This window comes from Pagrus major, chromosome 11 (genome assembly GCF_040436345.1).
Source record: "Pagrus major chromosome 11, Pma_NU_1.0".
In the NCBI taxonomy this organism is placed as follows: domain Eukaryota; kingdom Metazoa; phylum Chordata; class Actinopteri; order Spariformes; family Sparidae; genus Pagrus; species Pagrus major.
In genome coordinates, this window is record NC_133225.1 from 13,696,767 (window position 1) to 13,717,218 (window position 20,452).

General features: G+C 41.3%; 3 protein-coding genes across 3 annotated transcripts; all 3 read left to right on the forward strand.

Annotated features, from left to right (window-relative positions):
• The first annotated feature begins 510 nt into the window (after positions 1-510).
• On the forward strand, positions 511-8,699 carry mob3c (MOB kinase activator 3C). The gene is made up of 4 exons (XM_073476730.1): positions 511-714; positions 3,046-3,647; positions 7,032-7,234; positions 8,239-8,699. The coding sequence occupies exons 2-4, from the start codon at positions 3,230-3,232 to the stop codon at positions 8,266-8,268; spliced, it is 651 nt and encodes a 216-aa protein (XP_073332831.1). The 5' UTR covers positions 511-714; positions 3,046-3,229; the 3' UTR covers positions 8,269-8,699.
• Positions 8,700-9,530: 831 nt separating this feature from the next.
• mknk1 (MAPK interacting serine/threonine kinase 1) lies at positions 9,531-16,931 on the forward strand. Its single transcript, XM_073476143.1, has 14 exons — positions 9,531-9,646; positions 10,400-10,462; positions 10,957-11,059; positions 11,164-11,262; positions 11,370-11,467; positions 11,900-11,979; positions 12,073-12,146; positions 12,254-12,358; positions 12,465-12,520; positions 12,622-12,717; positions 12,826-13,020; positions 13,853-14,017; positions 14,710-14,753; positions 14,933-16,931. The coding sequence occupies exons 1-14, from the start codon at positions 9,560-9,562 to the stop codon at positions 15,150-15,152; spliced, it is 1,485 nt and encodes a 494-aa protein (XP_073332244.1). The 5' UTR covers positions 9,531-9,559; the 3' UTR covers positions 15,153-16,931.
• Positions 16,932-19,227: 2,296 nt separating this feature from the next.
• On the forward strand, positions 19,228-20,217 carry LOC141005439 (transmembrane protein 275-like). The gene has a single exon (XM_073477293.1). It carries the CDS (start codon positions 19,228-19,230, stop codon positions 19,810-19,812), a length of 585 nt encoding a protein of 194 aa, XP_073333394.1. The 3' UTR covers positions 19,813-20,217.
• The last annotated feature ends 235 nt before the right edge of the window (positions 20,218-20,452 follow it).

A 20,452-nucleotide genomic window follows, 5' to 3' on the forward strand; every position in this document is an offset into this window, starting at 1 on the left:
TCAGTCCAACATGCCTTGTTTGTTCATAATCTGAAGAGCACTTTCTCTATTTAAGGGTATGCTCTGAGTTCAACGACAATATCTCAAAAAGGCCAAGAATTTAAATGATATGTTATTGAGACTTCACACAAAAAAAGAGCGGCATGGACTGCCAAGCATCCAGAAATATTTGTGGGATCATTCTGCTCCTTCTGTCCTATATATGTGGCTTGAGAGGAGGGGTTGTTTTCTCAGGACCTTTACCAGAGGGCCGGGCTTGGGTGGGACAAGAGGGCTGGCTGCTCTGCCTGCAGGATGAGAAGAAGAAAGGGGGAAAAAAACGGAGAAGAGGGAGGGCTGAGTGGGGGTTTGGAAAGGCCTTTTCCAGCCCGTCTACTCTTTCAATTTATAGGTCCTCCACACACACACCCACATACAGGCACAGACGCACAGCAGAGACAAAGTCAGGATGTGACATCATCCACAGGAAGAGAAGCCAAACAACTTTTTCTCCTTTTTCTGTGTTGTCTGTGCTACTGAGAGAAGTTGGAGCCTCTCGGTCTGTTCGTGGCTGGCAGAGAAGGAGAGGATCCAGAGGAGCTAGAGGGGGCAGAGCAGCTGGATCTGTCCTCCACAGGGAGTTTGAGGTTAAAGGGGTCCGGCGCCTGAATCCTCCCTGAACTACCCAGGACTTGCCACCACATTCCAGTCCCTTCGCTGCAGGATTTCAGCCAGGTACAGTGCAGATAGCTTCTTTTTTTTTTTCCTGTTCCCTAATCTCTTGTCTTGTCTTCCTTTGTTTCTGAGTACTGAGATTTGCAGTGCTTTTTTCTTTGTGTGTGTCCAGTCCAGGACGTTTGTAGGTCTTCAATGTCAGGGGCAAATTCCACAACCTATGAAAGTATGTAGGACAGAGCGTGATCAGACATGCTTCAGTCTGAGGCTGTTGAGGCATGCAGCGAGACGTAAAGTGATCAAAATTGAAGTCACACTGTCCCACATGCTGTCACTTCTTTATTTACAAGCCATTATTGTATTCAGTGAAAAAAAAAAGGAGTGTCCAAGTTTAATGTTTGTGTGCTGTGTGTCTCTGATACCAAGACTGAATCAAACTCTGTGATTATACGAGCCTTCCTCAGAAGCCCCTTTGTTATGGACACATCCAGAGCTATCTCATGACCACGTATTCATGGTCCCCCAGTGGTGAGCTTTGAAATGAGATCAGGCAGTCTGTGAAAGCTGGTGGAAACAAAAAGTACCCTTCTCATATATCAAATGCTGTTGAATCAGCTGTAAATTCATAAGAGTGAACAGCAAAACTATAAGCTTAACAGACATGTGAGGAAGTCAACAAAAGTTCACGACAAACACCTGAATGGGTGCTCGTTCTGGATGATAATGCAAAGACAGAAACTTCTGCTAATTTGAGTCAACGACCACAGGAAATCCAGTCCGGCAGTTTAAAATTGGACACAAATGCGGATATAGTGTCATATTGCAACCACAGTCCCCAATGTGACTGACTGCAGTGTCACATCTTTGGAAGCCACATAATGTATGCAACAGTTATGAATGGAGGCACACAACTCAGTGGAGTTTTACAAGTGTGATACAATGAAGTGTAACCCTATCAGTTATGTGACGGACCTGGACTTTATCCCTAATAAACTGCCCACCTCATTTTCCTATAATTACAATTCATGACCTCGCTGAATTAACATTTGGGAAGGTCATGCTCTTGATCAGTGTGTTTTGTCTGCCAGATAGTTAATAGCAATCAGGGAAAAAACAAACATCTCTCAATAACACGTGGTTGCAGACATGTGACTGGAGTTATAAGTCTTAAGCAAGTCATTTTATGTCTCAGCTTGCGTCAAGTCAAGTCGAGTCCTTAATTAAAGCAAGTGAAGTCACTCTGCAGTCTTACCAGCAGTATCCAGTCTTTATAAAGAGAAAAGGCAAGTACATGTCTAATAATGATATTATTGGGCAATTTCTCTAACCTGGATTTGTCCAAGCTGTTTGTAAACGCATCAGAAAGATAGTTGATTGTTGAGTCTCATTCCCATGATGTCAAATACTGACATTTTGGGTTGGTAGAGTTGTAAATAATCGATTATAGATCATTGCTGTCAAATGCATTAAAACTAAAGTAATGAACTTGTTTTGAAAATGTAAGGACTAGAAATCACAGATATTTGTGTTAAAATTTAGGGAGTAAAAGTAAAAAGTTGTCAAAGTTGTCAGAAAAGTAAGTACAGATACCTGAAAAATCTACTTTTACTGCCCACCTCTGCTAACCGTCTTAAAAAATATGACGATGGATTGAATTTGTATTTTGATGATTAATAATTAGTGAAATAAATGTAATCAAACCAAAACGAAACAGTCTAACAAATCGTCTAACCAGTGACTCGAGTCCACATCTCTGATTGGTCGTGTCTCATGACTCATTTCCCAGAAAAGGGAACTGACGATCTGTGTTTTTCATCAGTTGCCACGGTCAGTGTTTTTACACCAAACTTAGTTGTCATAGAGTTTATTTTTATGCCCAGATGTTCTGAATGAGAGTCACAGTGCTGTATCCAAGCAAAGCTGGTATTGTACGGTGGACATTTTCTAATCCTTTGTATGTTGCAGCATGCTTTTTATGTTCTTAATTATGCTCGACAACTGGCATGAATTTGACCACAACTGGCTGAAACCTTTGCTAATTTTATCAGCGGGTACTGCTGAAAGTCTTGTGATACGGTCATCTGGTCACATTGCGCAATAATGGGACGTTTGGAATGAGGTCACTGGTGTCAATAGTTATCGAAGCCATGCAGTTTTCTGTGCATTGTGGCTCTGATCTATCGCTCTTAAAAATCTTTGACCTGAGTATCTTAATGTCATGCCTGAGTGCTTTGTGTTTTTTATTGCATCTGAATATCTGACAATAATATATATGGTTTTGTAGTTATACTTTTGATGTTTTGGTCATGTGCAATTTTTGGTCATTCTGGCCTAACGCAGTGGATTGACAGGAAAGGAATATCCCTCATCTTCTCTTGTTCTGCTTCACAGAAACTTCCCGCCATCTGCAGAACAAGACCTCCCTGCAATCTTTACATGACAGACGCTGACCCCCTCTGACCTGCTTTCCAAGCTGCTGCCATCCCTCAGGAAGGTCACACTTTATCCAACTCAAAACTAACTATTATTCCGGAGGGCTTATTCTCCCCTTATCTCAGGGGAAACGACTGAGCCGATGGCGTTGTGTCTTGGACAAGTGTTCAGCAAAGATAAAACATTCAGACCCAGGAAGCGGTTTGAGCCGGGCACCCAGCGCTTTGAACTCTACAAGAAGGCCCAGGCCTCGCTCAAGTCCGGCTTGGACCTGAGGAAAGTGGTCCAGCTGCCGGAGGGAGAGAACATCAGTGACTGGATTGCTGTTCATGTGGTGGATTTCTTTAACAGGATCAACTTGATCTACGGCACAATGAGCGAGTTCTGCACCGAACGCTCATGTCCCATCATGTCCGGGGGGCTGAGGTACGAATACAGGTGGCAGGACGGTGACGACTACAAGAAACCCACCAAGCTGCCTGCTCTCAAGTACATGAACCTGCTGATGGACTGGATCGAGTCGCTCATTAATAATGAAGACATCTTCCCCACCAGAGTAGGTGTGTAAGGAGTCTGCAAATGAAGGCGCCTGCAGACTATTATTGAGTGTGTAACTTAAAACATGATTGATTGTTGCCTGCACTGATGTTGTGCCTCATCAATGCTGAAGCGCTGTTCCCCTTCATTAACATCTCCAATGGGATGATGAAGTTCAAGCGGAGGTTAATTAAACGATGAGGTTGGCATTTCGATGAGATTGAAGGGGGGTGACTGCTGTGTTATTTTATCTCAGCACCGGATTTGACAATCAAATTTATTAGAGATGAGGATTTCATGCATAATGTGAGTGAGTCCCTTGAACCAATCTGGGGTCTGATCCGTAGATTTAGCATAATTTTCCTCTTTCCTTCTACAGTCTATAGACATGCAGGTCAGGTGAAATAAAACTCTAAATTTCCCATAGGTGTGGTTTTGTCAATGTGTGAGCCTGTGATAGATTGGCAATTTGTCCAGGGTGTTTCTCTGCCTTTTGCCTAATGTGTCCATAATTCCCTAGGGCCCTGAACAGGACTACAAAGAGACAGAGTAATCATAAGTGGAACAATGTGCTCTAGTATGGGGGCTCCCAACCTTTTTTGTCTAGCGTACCCCCACAGGCCTCTCAGATGGGCTCAAGTGCCCATTAATACTGTGCCCCTTCAAGGATAGTTTTTCACTTCTGCGTGAAAACACTGGCTCTGGTAGCTTCCTGACACCTCACTCCACACAAGAGTCATCATGAAACTGGCAATGTTTTGTCGATGCCTGGTTTCTTTGCTTTTCATGCAGAAACCTTTGTCACTTCATGTGAGAAGAAGTTCTTTTGGGAAGGGTTTGGGAAAATAGCATTTTGACTATAAAACATATACATACCAAGATTTGAATACATAAGGAACACTACCAAGAACCTAAAAAGGAAGAAGGAGCCATTACGTCACCGAGTCTTGCTTCGGTGCCAGACTGTGGTGACAGCTGTATTGAAGTCGATGGGAGATGCATGGACAGATAGTCAGGGAATTTTATCAGATATTTGGCCAATCTGTGAATAAATTCTCTACCAAACAATTTCTTCAGCAATGTGTTCCTAAAGGTGTCTAATAACACATATAAAAAGATTTAAATTCAACTCCTGGAGGAAAATCTGTGAGAACTGCTGAAAGTTGGGGAACCTTATCGGTGAAAAATTGAAAATGTTCACTGTTGTCTTCAGTAGCTTGTGAGGGGTCAAACTAGGGGTTTTTCATGATTCTGAATTAATTGCAACCATTTGTTTTGCACAAAAACCACTCCTTGGTGGAAATACGGCCACACCCACTTTGATGGGAGCCAGACACACAGCTCCAATAGTTGCAGCCTTTGAAGAGAAGTTTGAAGAAATTTTCAAAAGACTTGCAGAGGGAGGAAGAACACCTGCACTCTGGCTGCAGTACCACTACAAGGTCGATGTCATCAAGATCTTCATCAATACTGAACGGATTACAGACTACAACGGGCACCTGTCCTGAATTGTTACCAGGATGCTTGACATCTTTTCAGCTGCGGGGCATCATCAATACGCCAAGGGCTCCCGGCTGTGTTGTCAGCTGATGAAGCAACTTGAAACTTCACCTGGTTACGAGGAGACCTTCAAAAGTTTGACTGCCCACAGGAACCACGCTGTCCGTCACTCTTGCCATGATTGGTCTGGCAGCTGGTGTGACATCTGTATTGAGCAAACACTGATGAAGGCGGCCTAGTCAGAAGTGTGTTGAGCAGAGGGAGAATGAGAAATATTGATTCGGGCCACAAGTGCTGGGACCAGACCCTCAACCACTTCTCCGATGTCAACCAGCAAATGGAGGAAGGTGTCAAGAAACATGGTCCTCTCCACAAAGACCTTGGCAAAACACGGATGAAGCGAGACGCTGGGTACAAGGTCATTGACTAGGAGATTTACCTAAACTTACTCAGGTTGTTCTACCGACTGAAAATCTTCGCCCATTGGAATATGACAGTCGAGACAAGCTTAGAGTATGAGCTGACTCCCTTCCCTTCGTGCTTTTAAATGTACATGTAAATGTGGGCATGGCTGTTTTTCCCCACCAAGGAGTGGTTTTGGTACAAATCAAATGGTTGCAATCAATTCAGAATACTGAAAAAGCCTAGTCTGACCCCTCACAAGATACTTAAGACAAAGGTTTTTCACCGATAAGGTTCCAGGTACTCCAACTCTCAGCAGCTCTCACAGATTTTCCTCCGGGAGTTGAATTTAAATCTTTTCATATGTGTTAGACACCTTTAGGAACACATTGGTGAAGAAATTTGTTGGTAGAGAATTTATTCACAGATTTTCGTAATATTCCCTGAATAAGAGAGTAGGTTAACGACTGATTTGTTTTTGTCAACGCGTTGTTCGTCCCTCGATTACGTTTGAGAAAGGCTCCTGTTCGCAGTGTAATTGCAGTCTCAGCAATATTTGGTTGGACCTGCCCCACTCGGACACGATATTATTAGCCCTGTCGATCATCTGAAAAAAAAAAAAAAAACGTGGTTAACCTACTCTCTGAAGTGTGTTCACTTTGAAGTGTGTTTCTCCATGCATCTTCTAGACTTCAGTACAGCTGTCACCACAGTCTGGCACCAAAGCAAGATTCACTGGCGTAATGTCCCTTCCTTCTTTTTTAGCTTCCTTGAACACTATACTGGGAAGCTACAGAATGATATAAAAACCTCAAAAACAATTTTGTGTACATGTTATTACCACTCAAAGACATTGTAGCCATTTTGTCTGTTTGGACTTTTCTGATAGCTTCTGCAAAACTTGGTTATTGTGGCAGAAAGTACACAAAAGATGAGGCTCACAACAATTTGTAGACCCATTTGCGTCTCCATTTTTGCTCCTGAACGCAAAATATGTAGATAATCTTTTTCTTTTTTAAATCATAATGTCTATCTCGTAAAATAGGCTGAGCTTCCCCATTGCAACCGCAGAAATACCCCCTGGGTGGGAATGAAAACATAAAAGAGAGTATTTGAGCTACAAGAGGCTTTTGTCAGTTCACACAAAGCCTGGAGGCAATTTTTGGACTGACTGAACACTCATGCAACTGAAAATTGTGTTGTTACACATTTTGAATAAAGGTGCAATGGATTATTATGTGGCAGTTCTTATCTTTTCTCTTTTATGCCCACTTTAATCAACCCAGTACCTAAAAAGAGGCTGTGCTTAGAGTACTTCTTGTCCTTGAAATATATTACCCATGCATTACCCATATTACCCAAATTAGATTTCATGAAGACACTGTGCTCAGAGATTGATACAGTTGAGGAGAAACTATGTTCCTTAAAGATTATTAAACGTGCTAAATGATGGTTCCAATCATAGCAAATGGTTGCTGTAACACTTTCTCCTTTCTTCACACTAGGTGTACCTTTCCCCAAGAACTTCCAGCAGGTGTGCAAGAAGATCCTGAGCCGTCTCTTCAGGGTGTTCGTGCATGTTTACATCCATCACTTCGACAGTATCTGCAGCATGGGCGCCGAGGCCCACATCAATACCTGCTACAAGCACTACTACTACTTCATCTCAGAGTTCAACCTCATTGATCACTCTGAACTGGAGCCCCTGGTGAGACAATAGCGTGACCTCAGATGTGTGAGGGTGAGGAAAGGGAGCAGGAGAGAGGGTTGTCAGTATCACTCTCATAACTGTCAGACGTGCAGAAAATATCAGCCGTGCTGCCATCTATAACCTTGTTGCGCAGCATGCTCAGTGAGTGTATCATCATGTCTGTGTGTTTTCCCGGCTAGTGCACATGTAGCACAGGGAAAATGACAGCTTTCTTTGTCCTCTGAAGCCACACAGATCACCAACCTTTGTAGTAGACACACAATAAAGCAGTAGAGCTGTGTTCTACCAAAGATGTAATCTTTTTTTTTGTCTCTCGATTTTCCATCATGAAAGACGCTTGTTCTCCCAAAAATGAAAATTCAGTCTTTATCTTCTCACCCCCATGCTGATGGAGAGTTGGGTTTTTCGCAGTCCACATTTCTAGAGCTTCACAGTAAAACAGTGTTGCCACATTCACATTCTCCTGCTGTGAAGCGCCAGAAATGTTTTGTGGACCACAAAACTTCACCTGACTTTCCATCTGCATAAGGCAGAGTAGATGATGACTCAATTGTCCTTTTCAGGTGAACTTACCTTTTAACTGCTTTCTAGAAATGGTTTGGTTTGAAACAACAACCCTCATAAGAGAAGTCTGTGACTTTTTGCAGTCATGTAATGAGGCCGAGTTTATATTTTTGTTGTCTCCGTCACGTATAAGCAGATGGAGGATGGTCAGTGAAAAGCTTCGGTTATCATCTTCCAGGTTGTGTAATTCCCCTTGCAAAGTGAAACAAGGATGAGTCTTCTATGTCAACACAACACAGAAGAGATAAATCTTGTAACCAGACCCTTTTATTGCCCCACCCATAGTGCCTACTGCAAGTCTTTTCGTTGTTGGTCTTATGGGAACAACAGTTTTAATGTTCTTCATATTGAAAGATGCACTTCATTACAATAATTCATCGCTGAATAGTATATGAGTTTGATGTGTTGAACATGTCCTTCGTTTTCTCTTCCTACAGAAAGAGATGACAGAGAAGATATGCAACTAAACAAAACCACATGGACAAAGGAGTTTACACTATGACGTTATCTGAGCCCTGTGAGAATTCATCGGCTTCAAAACAACTCAACAACACTCAAAACAAAGAACAATTTCAAACAAAGTTTTATGAGTTGTTTTCTTAGCAGAACTGGGAAGGTCCACTACAAACCACACTTCTTCAGACTGTGGTACTGTGCCTTCACAGAGGTTTTTACTTAGAATAATTATGGCCCTTCATGCCATCAGTATAGGACTTTGTGTAGGTTTATGATACTACATTTCCTGTGCTTATGCTTTTTCTTTCCTTCTGTGCATGTATGTTTATGTTTGATCTTTTTTATATACAGTGTCGAGTCTTATTTTGTTGAATGAAAGTTTGTTTTTGTATGTGATGTCAGTGTTTTTATAGTTTGAACATAAAAATGCAGCTTGAAAAAATAATCAGTGTTTTTGCAATCGCGTTTTTCTTTTTTTTTTTATGTATTGCACTGCACCACAAAAATATTTAAAACATCCAGTTATGATTTTGTTCTCAGCGTCAAAGTCAACGCTGTAAGCTATCACCGAAGTGAAGTGGATCATATGTTTGTTTTTAAGGTTTGGTCTGCTACACGGGCTGACTTAAGTTTCAGGCCAAAACCAACACAAAGACAGATGTCACCTGAAACATGGAGACAGTATTTAAGCCCATTTCCACCAGTTAAAGGAAAAAAATGTTGAAAACCAAACTTGATGGAAAAACATTCCTATGGTAAGTCATGATTATGAGATAAAAGTCATAATTGAGTGATACAAAGTTGGAATTATGAGATAAAAAAAAGTTATAATTATGAGATTAAAAGTAATTTTGACTTTCTACTTCATAATTATGAGTTTTTTTTAATCTCATAATTTTGATTTATCATGCAATTTTTTTAATCAAGGCTTATTATTTTAAATCCTTTTTTCCCCTTTAATTGGCTGAATTGGGCTTCCATTCTGCAGGGATAAACCCTTAACTACGAGAATAATAATGATGAAACATTGTAGGTATGTGGCGTGAGCTGTAGGCCACTTCCTCCTGTCAGTGCTGACCTGCCAAGCCTCTGAATGAGAGTGTAAATAAATACAGACCATCATCATGCAATAAAAATGCACACTACGTGGATGGGGGCGTGGCGGGGAGTCAAGCCAAGTGACGTGTCAATGGCAGCTGTATTCTCAACCAATGGGAGACGGAGGAATGCAGAAAGGAGGCGGGGCGAACGGCTGTTTATGTGTTTTCCCGCCGTGTGCGTCACGAACTGTCTCACTGATGGATGTCAGCTAGCGATGGAGACTTACATCAGCTGTCAGAGGCTTTGACAGAGGGGACCTGGCTGGTTTGGATTGGACACAGGGTCCAGGTTAGAAGCATATTTATTGCATATCTGCTTTAGTTTTAACGAGACCGTGCCGGTGTGTGAATACAAACTACCGAAAGGACGTTAATCGGTAGGAGAAGCGAGCTAAGGGTTCTTGCTTGCTAGCTAGCTAGCTGGTGCTAACGACAATAACAGCGTCGGATTGTTCAGTCAGCAGTTGACGCTAACTCTGTCTTTACTGATGGTCTGGTTCTTTTATACATTGCTCCATCCTGGTAAGGTTCTCCTGGTATTTGTAGCAACAGCACTAATGTTAACGTTGTAGTTATTGTTTGCTAGCTGCAGTAACTAACTACTTGCTAACCGATCAGTTTAATCAGTAAGCTAAATATCTACCATCGCTTTGAGCTGCTGTAACGTTAGATATTATAGCTAACTCGATGCTAACGTCAGTATGCCAATGCATCCACTTACCGTAGCATTGCGTTACCTTTTACCCGGCAGAAGGCTAAAGCTAACCTATCAAAACAGACTGGACTTGAACCATCTGCGACTATACTGCCACTCAATAACCACAAACAAAACGGTACAAGATTTGATATAAGAGGGTGAAAGACAGGAAACCACGTCAAGGTGTAATGGACTGGTGATTAATGGACTACTTTTTTACTTATTTTTAATCCTTAACATTAAATCCATTGACGTACAGCCACTTTGAAATGTTATCATGTAAATGTATGCCCTTGTTGACGCAGTTTGTTCCGGACAACCTCAATATGTGTGTTGTACTCTCAGTTGGCAGATATGGTGAGGCACAGCATGATGACAGAGCTGCAAGCCTTCCAGCACTCCCTCCAGGTAAGCTCTGACCTGTTGTTGATACTGGTGATTTCAAAGCCTCTAACTTACTGAAACAGGACGTGTTCGATACGATCGAGCTGCCAGAAAGTAGTGTGCAGAGTGTCAAGGTTATCTGCACAGAAACTGAGAAGTTTCACCACTCTCCATGAGTCATGAACATTGACTGGTTGTGTAAATGCTTCTGGTAATGTCCAGGGTGAGATAAGGCCTGTCATTGTGTTTCCTGTATTCTCATCAGGACAGTGTTATGGCAGGACGCCACAGGGGGAGATAAGCAGTTGTTGGTGTAGGTTTAGTCTGCCGGGGACTCTTAATAAATTGTTAAAAAGTTAGTAGACGGTTTTCAACATTTCACAATGAGAAGAAAGTGGGAGAATTACCTATTCTTTTTCATGCTTTCTCTACCGTACCATAGCCTGATCTTTCTGACTACTCTCGCACTTTCCCCCCCTCTCTCCCCCTTCCATGTGGCCCCCTTCTCTCTGTTCCAGGGCAACTCCCTGGCTGTGGGCCAGGTGGGGCAGAGCTGCGGGGGAATTCAGGAGAACGGGGTCGCTTCAGAGGAGAGACAGCACCTTTCCCAAGGCCCTGCAGGTACAACAGCTCTGGAGCTACTGGATCTAATGGTGCACACAGTAACACACCGGAGAAGTCTGTCCTGTTTTAACTTGCATGTGGATTCTTCTGAATTGCTGCAGAGATTGAGAAAAGCCAGCCAGTGAACATCCCAGACGCAGCTAAGAGAAAGAAGAAGAAAAGAACAAGAGCAACGGACAGCTCGACAGGCACTTTTGATGGTAATGAGGCTGATATTATTGGTAGACATATTAATATTATCTCATTCAAGACATAAAAAAAAGTAACACAAACGATACTGCAATCTCATATCTCACATTTTCTTCAGATCTCTACAAGTTGACAGATGAGGTGCTCGGTCAGGGGGCTTATGCCAAAGTTCAAGGATGCATAAGTCTGCAGAATGGACAAGAGTTTGCTGTGAAGGTGAGTAATGATATACTCAAAACAAACACAGTCACACCAACCAGAGCATTACAAAGTGTTTCAGAACAAACAAAAACACAACACTCAAATACACAGTAATAAAAGAGAAATAAAACGTATAACAATGGATGATTAAAACCATAAAAGCACCAAAGATGAGTTAAAAAGCAATTGGTACATTCAAATAGAGCCACAGACTTTGGTACTACATTACCAAATTAATGAACCATTCGCAAAAGCTGGCATATGTTCCACCTGATGGAGACTCTTGACACACAAAGTGTGGAAATAGTTTAAGATACATTTGCAGAAATACTTTAATGTGAATCATATAAGGGTCATCAAACACGCCAGCTTGTATGTTTAACAATTTTATTTAGGGAAATAACATTGTACTGTTTCGTTTTTAAAAAAAAAAATTTTATAACAAAGATCATAGAGAAGAGTGCAGGACACAGCCGCAGCAGAGTCTTTCGAGAAGTGGAAACTCTTTACCAGTGTCAAGGAAACAGGTGAGCACATTTAGTATTAGAAATGTTTTAACTTTATTACAACTAAAGCAGAATGAAACAGATGCTAATCATTTGGGAAATGTCTTGTTGCAGGAACATTTTGGAACTGATCCAGTTCTTTGAAGACAGCTCCTGCTTTTATTTGGTGTTTGAAAAGCTGCGTGGAGGTAAGAATAAATGAATAACTCAACAGCTACATCTGCATACGCACTTTTGAAAATGACTCACTGTAAACACACTGATTGCTACAAGTGATTATCTTCTCTCCCTCCAGGCTCCATTCTTACACACATCCAGAACCGAAAGCACTTTGATGAGCTGGAGGCCAGTAAGGTGGTCAGGGACATTGCCCAAGCTCTTGACTTCTTACACACAAAAGGTAGGTCGGCATCCAATCAGCTACCAATGAGAAGAGCTGTGTATTTTTTCCCCTTTAATTCGTCATGGCAATGACAACGTGACAGTGACAATGTGCTCTTCTGCAGGCATTGCCCACAGAGACCTTAAGCTGGAGAACATCCTTTGTGAATACACTGATCGGGTAAGTGACTTTCAAATGACAAGAAGCTTTCAGAAAGACATTTGTTGGTCCTAGAGGTATAGAGAATAACGATATAATGTTTTCCTCATCTTTCTACTAAGGTGTCCCCAGTTAAGATCTGTGATTTTGACTTGGGAAGTGGAGTGAAGCTCAGCAGCGCCTGTACACCCATAACGACCCCAGAGCTCACCACACCGGTAACAGTCCAGTTTTTAACTCATAGCACATACACAGAAACAGAATCAGTCAAATTTATAACTAATTTAATTCTTCAATGTGTGTTCAATACATTTTCCTTCTCTTAGTGCGGCTCAGCAGAGTACATGGCTCCAGAAGTGGTGGAGGTGTTCACTGATGAGGCCTCCTTCTACGACAAGCGCTGCGATCTTTGGAGTCTCGGGGTCATCCTCTACATCCTGCTGAGCGGCAGCCCCCCCTTCACAGGCCACTGTGGCACTGACTGCGGCTGGGACCGTGGAGAAACCTGCAGAACCTGCCAGGTATGCTCACCTAGTTTCCATCCCACCAGATAATCCTGTAAGTGTTCACTTCCTACAATGTTTACAGCACAAAGGTAAATAATGCTTCCTCTGTCACCACCCTGGTAACCCCTAACCCTGGTTCGGGAAGCTATGGCATGTTTGGAACACGTTTTCATGTTTTACAACAGCAGTAACAATAAAGTTGTTTCTTTCGGTCATTGCGTCATTGAGCTGGAATGTAGTGCACTACTAGTATTTTGATATTTAAGATGAAACTATTTGACCATAGCTGATGGCTCATATCTTTGTCAAAAATGGGATATGTTATATGGTAGATTGATAGGAAAGAGGGAGAGAGGATGATATGTAAGGCCCCTCGGAGGAGTCAAACTACTAACATTGCAGTAACATAGTATGCGCATGGTATAGTTATAACAGATAGTATATCGGCTATAAATAGCAGTCATGCTGCTCAGCAATAATCACACTACATGTGCCTCTAACTTTGGTCACATCTAATCTAATTCTATTCCTGAAGCAATGAGGAACAAAAAGCCTGTGTGTGACTGTATATCTTTGATTTAGTTGTGACTGCCTCTGTACTTTGGAACAACATTGTTTTTCTCTGTCATCACCTGATTATAATCAGTCTGGTTTTAATGTTTAATCTCTTGGCTCAGGAGAAACTGGAGGAGCAACATGTAACCTCTCTCCCACAATTAGTGACTGATGTGTGCTTGATGTCAGAAAACACCCACGAACAGTCACTCTAAAGCTAGTCTGATTTTAAGCGCTGAGACTGTCACTGTGCCTCAGTTTTACAGGGTATTGTGTCATATTCTCTCTTCAGAGTCACCTGTTTGAGAGCATCCAGCAGGGGAAGTATGAATTTCCAGAGAAGGACTGGGCTCACATCACAGAGGGGGCACGGGATCTCATATCCAAGCTGTTGGTTCGGGATGCAATGCTGCGCCTCAGTGCTGCTCAGGTCCTCAAGCACCCTTGGGTGCAGGGGGTAGGTATTAGGGCTGCAACTACTGAGCATGTTGACATTTATACAGATACTTGAGAAGACATGTATAGCTATATACAATTGGGTTTTAATATGTTCTTTTTTATTTTCTATTAACATATATATGTAACATAACATCACAATATTACCTAAAAGTTGAAGAAAGAAAAAAACACCACCACCAGCCTTCCTCCTTTATCAGGTCACTACTTTGGTAGTTTGATTGTTTTCACGTTTAATTGATAATCATCTATAAGTCTATAAAATTCCACATGATGAAAATGCTCATCACAATTTCCCAGAGCCCAAAGGGACATGTTCAAATCACTGCTTTTTCCAACCAACAGTCCAAAGCCTAAAGACTTTTCATTTACTGTCATAAATGACAAAGAAAAGCAGCAAATCCTTACATTTTAGATGCTGAAACTAACAAATGTATAACCTTTTTGCTTGAAATATGACTTAACATTTAGTATATTATATGAATATTTGGAAATATTAAGTTTCTTGTGACAGATGATTAGTTGACTAATCATTGTGACTCCAGGAGGTATCATTACCTCTGTGCACCAGAGTAGCTGTTTTGTTCGTTTATATTGTCTGATATGAGATCACTGTATGACTCATTCAGCACTCCTTTTGTTTTATTGAAAGCTGTGATTTCAAGTCATTTATTCATTTTCTTTTTTTTACAGAACGCTCCAGAGAGAGGTCTTCCAACTCCTCATGTTTTGCAGAGGTATGAAAAACAGCTTTGACAGTCATGTCTAGTGTATTTGTGACATTTATAAGGTGCTTTAGAATTAATTGTAGTATTTTAAAATGCTCAATAGAAGAAGTAAAGTCATATTGTGCTTTTTAGACACGTTTATTTTATTCAAAATCATTCATCCTCTCGTGCCGCTTCTCTTCTTCCAGGAACAGCAGCACCAAAGACCTGACCCAGTTTGCTGCAGAAGCCATCGCCTTCAACCGGCAGCTATCCCAGCACGACGAGCAGCAGGAGGACGTTGGCGCCATCGTTTGCTCCATGAGGCTTTCTCCTCCTTCCAACTCCAGACTGGCCCGCAGACGGGCACAGTCCAACGCCCTGCGTACCAGGGACTTCGCGCCAGCATCAGACAACCTTGCCGCTTGAAGGACCAGCAACAAGTCCCCTCGTCATTGTTTTCTGACTGATTTTTAAACCTCTGCCTACTGCTTGTGAGTGTGTGTTTTTTGTTTTTACAGGGAGCCTCATAGGGCCCGCCACACAGTATCAGCGGTGACTAAGTGTCCTTGGTGTTGAAGCTCTTTCCCATGGCCAGTAATCTTATCAACCAGACAGAGTTTGAGCACCAAAAGGACAGTTTATCCTCGGAAACTTTGTTGAAACTCCTGATGTTTGTTCAGGAGTTTAAGCTGCCTGAACTGTTTCATTTGAGAATAGTTTCAGGTTTATTTTTTACAGTTCACAGATAAGATGAAAAGATTTATGATGACCCCAATACATCAGAAACAGCTCTTAATGCCAACTATTAAACATCTAATCAGCACGTATCATTAACACAGCATTACATAGGTGAAGCACAGTTTTGCAGCTGTGTCTGTCCTTATTGAATATCATCTAATTATAAGATGTTTTTAGAATTGTCTTGTCCAACTGTGAATTGGTTAATATTTTATTTTATTTAAATGCTACTTATTGCTTCTCAGTCACTGGAGGAAAGGAAGGAGTTCTCTTATATTTTTTGCCTTTTTTTAAAGCATTGTCAGTGTATGTGATTTGATGTGTGTGGACGTATGTGGTTTAAATGATAAGAATGGCCGACACTTAAAGGAGGTGGTCCATCTCTGGAGATGGGCTTTTCTTCGTTTTACCTATTGAAGTCATTCTTGTTGAGGGTGCGTAGAATTAACAGAAGGTGCAGGAATGTGAATGGATCTTGAAGTTAGAGGAAACCCTTTTGTATTTCTTATCATATCACTTCAACACAAGCTACCTGTAGCACTGATGTACTTTAAAAGAAGTCACTTATTCAGCTGATCTGAAAGGGAGAATATTTTATTATTTATGATCAGTTTGGTCCAACAATGTGAATTCGACGCCTATACAGTAATATTTATCTTTTGAAAGGGTTTTTAACAACTTTTTATCCTCATCAGAGTCCAACATTACCTCAGGCTCTTTTTTTGCACCACGTTTTGTACTGTACAAATGTGACACCATCCAAAAAAAAACCTTAGCTTAGCTTCTCATGGTCTTATTGATTTGATATCCGAGTGTTTTTTAGTCTAAATGACTTGTTTTTCCTGTACGTAGTTAATGAGACGACTTAAAGTAGTTGATCTTACACTTTGTAGAAAGATGGAGGGTACTGGGGATGGAGGGATTTATTTTTATACAAGTGTTTGTATGTTGTTTAGTTTTGTAATTTTGGTTCTGAAAGATTTATGGATGGGTTCGAGTTGCTGATATTTCCTTCTGATCCTTTTTTCTTTTTAAAGAAATATTTCTACTTTTTTTATTTGTTTCATTCATTGATGACCTTTGCTATGTCTCAATGGGGTCACCAAAGGCAGTCTATCACTTTTATTCCACCTAACCCTTTTAACTTCACGTGTTGCCCATTACATGTCTTCTGCCCTGATTTCACACTGTTGCCATGGACACCCCAGCCGTATAGCCACTACGGACCTTCACAAGCAGAGATGCATTAGGAAGCATCCATTTGCTATATTAAGCCCCTCTCACTGCATTATGAATCATAAAAAGGACTTGTTTGTTTTGCCCCCATTGACTTGTAATTACATCAGATGAGAAACTGTAATTGGGGAGCAAATATTGAGCCCCATTGACATTTGTCATACAGGATCATTTGCATAATGCATATTTTCATTGGTATGCTGTGTTCTCAATAAAAAGATCCTCAACGTCTTCTCCTGTCTAATCTGTGTTACATCATTTTACTCCGTGTCCCTTTTCCTTGAGGAGATTTGAGCAAATGGTTTTCTCTTCCATAAGAGTTAATGTGGCTCCTTCCAGTGAGGGTGCTTATGTGCCGAGTGAAGCCACAGGAGGAGGGTGTGATGGATGAAGCTGCTCAGACACGGAGCAGAACGCATCGCACTGACAGAAGCTGTGTCCTGGTCAATTCTTTTAAAGAAAGGAGAGGCTGCGTCGAGCAACTAGCTACTGATAACATTATCTTTTTAAGGTCCTAAAGGCCTTAACAACAAATGAGGACTTTATATGCGAAAACAGAATCGTGTCCATTACAGTAGACAGCTAACAATTTGACCTGGACTACCATGTCCCAATCACCGGGTGGTAGATGTCCACAATTCTCTTTGTTTATTGTCTTTCTGTCTCTGTTATTTAGAGATATGGCATTACATACTAAATAAGCTGTTAGAAATACTGGGTTTTTTTTCAACATTTTTTTTCAGTCTACGTTATGCACCAGAGGGTATATTCTACCTATTTAGATTCATCCATTTCATGTGTGTTTTATTTAAAAAATATAATACTGGGTCCCTGTTCTGAATTTTTACAGGGTAAAGACTAATGTGCCATGTCTTCTGTGAAGCACCTTCCTGTACATACTGTTCTTTGTGTATACATACATTTACTTCTTCTTCAAGTTCCTTCCCCCCCCCCCTCGTCTCTTTTCTTCTTTGCCTACAGTGTTTTGTTCTTATACATATTGTTAAAAAAAAATTATAGAATTTACATTTGAATAGTTTAATTAAAGATAAAAAAATAAAAGGTCTTCAGATGTTATCTTAATATAGGCCCAACAGTCAGAATATACCCTTTGACACAATACATATTAATGTATTTTAAGTCAAAAAGAAGGTTAAAAGTACTTCTTACATCTTATTTAGTTGATAAATATTGTTTTGACCTGTCTGGATTTCTGACAATGACAGGATTTAACAGTTGACTCATGGTTCCCACTGCAGTGGACATCTACATAACCACTTCCAAGTAAAATATATCCAAAGAACCAAGGTTTTGTCATGATTTTTCACTTTCACAAAAAAATAACATTGAAAAATTACTTTGTGATTGAATAATTCATGCATGGAAAGGTTGAAAAAAAGAAACCAACACCATTTTAACTGATTTTACTTTGAGAGCACAAATCAAAAGAGACATTTTCTTTTTCTTTTCTTTTTTTTTTGCAATTGAACCCTTCAAATGTACCTTTATCATGATTAAGAAACAAGAAGCAGTAGTAACATTCAGCCCACCCATCCTGTGTCTTTGTGTTCCCTCAGTCTATCAGATGTTAATGTCTTCAGTGCGTCGCTTCACTGCGCCTCATCTGATTGGACAGTTTGTTCCAGAGCCCTCTGGCGCCCCCGGTGATCCATCCTCATCATAACCTGTGGTGTGTGAACAGCAGTTCACTGTGCTGATGTTCACCTGCCGGAGGGAGAGAGCCCCTCCAGCTCCTTGGCTCCTGCAACACATAATGATGGATGGATTGTAGGTGTGATTTGAGGTAAGTGAGCTGACAAAACAAGATAATAATGTTGGTTTTGTGGTTCTTGTTTGTGAATTGTGTGTGCGAGTCAGACATCGTGACTAGCAGAGAGGAAACGGTTTAATGATTGTAAGGTTGTTTGTGTTTGGTTTTATAATGATATAAGTGAGACCATTCAATGTCACAGTGGGTGTAACTGATTAGTTACATTTATGGAGGAAATTTAATTGCATGAGCTTGATTGCATTTTAGGAATTACTTTTGAATGAAATGTTTAAAAAATAATGTCACAGATAGGGCTGCAACTATTCATTATTTTCATTATTTCATTATTTTCTGGATTAATGATTAGTTGTTTGGTGTATAAAATGTTAGAGTAAGGTGAAACATGTCAATCAGTGTTCCCAAAAACCAAAGATGTCCTCAAATGTCTTGTTTTGTCTACAATCCAAAGATATTCAGTTTACTGAATTAAAATATTCACATTTAAGAAGCTGGAATCAGAGAATTTTACCGCTTTTTCTTAAAATTACTTAGGCTGTTGAATCCATTTTCAAGATAGCTGACAGCTAATCGATGAATCATTGCAGCTCTATAGTCACAGAAACATTAAAAGTGAAAAAAGCCTATAAAATCTCACACCTTTGCTCTTCTTCACCAGCCCCTTCACCTTCATCTCTCTCTCTCTGAAGTGATGAGTTCAGTCAACTGAACATCAGCCTCTCTGGGCCTTTATGAGACATGGTGCTACCTGAAAAACCCTCCAGACCATCCGCTCCCAAGCAGCTCTCCAAGCAGAGCTCCCTGCGCCACCAGAGCCTGCCCTCCCCGGCGCTGTGCTGCGCCTGCGGACTCTGCATCATGCTGGCTGGCATCAACATCACCCTGGTGGGAGCTTTTGCTTTTGGCACCTTCGTCCCCACTGGCAACCCCCCCATCATCATCGGGCCTCTTCTCTTATTGATAGCCCTGGCCTTCTTCACAGCCTGCTGTGTGGTCAGCAGGAGGCCCCCGGCCCACATGGCCCGCAAGGCTAAAGGAGGCGAGAAGTGGGGGCTGATGAGAATGGGGACGGTGGCGTTTGAGATGGAGACCAGCGAGCACACGCTGCAAGACACCACAGCTGTCCAACTCAGCCCTACCAACTCCCCCTCATCCTCTCACAAGTCTGACTCCAGCCAGGGAGCCACTGCTCCGCCTGCAGGATGTCAGGATGGAGCCGGTGAGCGGCACATATCAGAGATGTCTGACACTGGTGTCAGTGGAGATAACCCCACCTTGACCTCTGACTGTAAGGACACTTCTCAGAACACTTCCTCTACGTAGCGTGGACTTTCCTCTGAAGACTGGCTGTTGTTTTGCTGTTTACAAGGTGGACATGTGCTCTGATTGTAGCTTATTCGGTGTTGTTGAATGTTTATTGCTCAGTCCCGGGATGTAACAGTTCTCTGCCAGAACAGAAACAGGAACAGCAGATGATACCTTAATCCAAGTGCCTGTTTGTGTACTTCCTGTTGTTTCAAACATCCAGCTAAGGCAGATTATCCTGCGTGCACGTCCTACGGATTGACTGCGGTTAGTGCTTGCCACCATCAATGTGTCCAGCCAAGCTTCTCTGAGTCATGAAAGCTGCTCCTGTGTAAGCCGGCTAAGTCTCAGCCACAGTTTTTCAAACACTTTCACAAAACTGTTTGAATTTTTTAACTTATTTTAATGTCTGCATCTGCTGCATTGAGGGGGTCGATATCTGTGTCAATGTTGGATATTCAGGAACAAATTAGTGAATGTGTATTTAAAGTTGTTGTCATCATCATTATTATATAACTCTGGTCTTCAATAAACATTTGGGGCATGTGTACATTTTAAAAAAAATAAAGTTGAAAGTGTATTTGATTGTCAGTTTTTGGTGAATTTCTGCAACCAGAATAAATATTCCTGCAAACCACAGATATCTTCTATATCTCTA

Coding starts and splice junctions, on each gene's coding strand:
- mob3c (XM_073476730.1), top strand. CDS start 3,230: ATGGCGTTGTGTCTTGGACAAGTGTTCAGCAAAGATAAAACATTCAGA. Junction 3,648..7,031: donor CATCTTCCCCACCAGAGTAG/GTGTGTAAGGAG, acceptor TCTTCACACTAG/GTGTACCTTTCCCCAAGAAC. Junction 7,235..8,238: donor ACTCTGAACTGGAGCCCCTG/GTGAGACAATAG, acceptor CTCTTCCTACAG/AAAGAGATGACAGAGAAGAT.
- LOC141005439 (XM_073477293.1), top strand. CDS start 19,228: ATGGTGCTACCTGAAAAACCCTCCAGACCATCCGCTCCCAAGCAGCTC.
- mknk1 (XM_073476143.1), top strand. CDS start 9,560: ATGTCAGCTAGCGATGGAGACTTACATCAGCTGTCAGAGGCTTTGACA. Junction 10,463..10,956: donor CCTTCCAGCACTCCCTCCAG/GTAAGCTCTGAC, acceptor TCTCTGTTCCAG/GGCAACTCCCTGGCTGTGGG. Junction 12,147..12,253: donor GTTTGAAAAGCTGCGTGGAG/GTAAGAATAAAT, acceptor CTCTCCCTCCAG/GCTCCATTCTTACACACATC.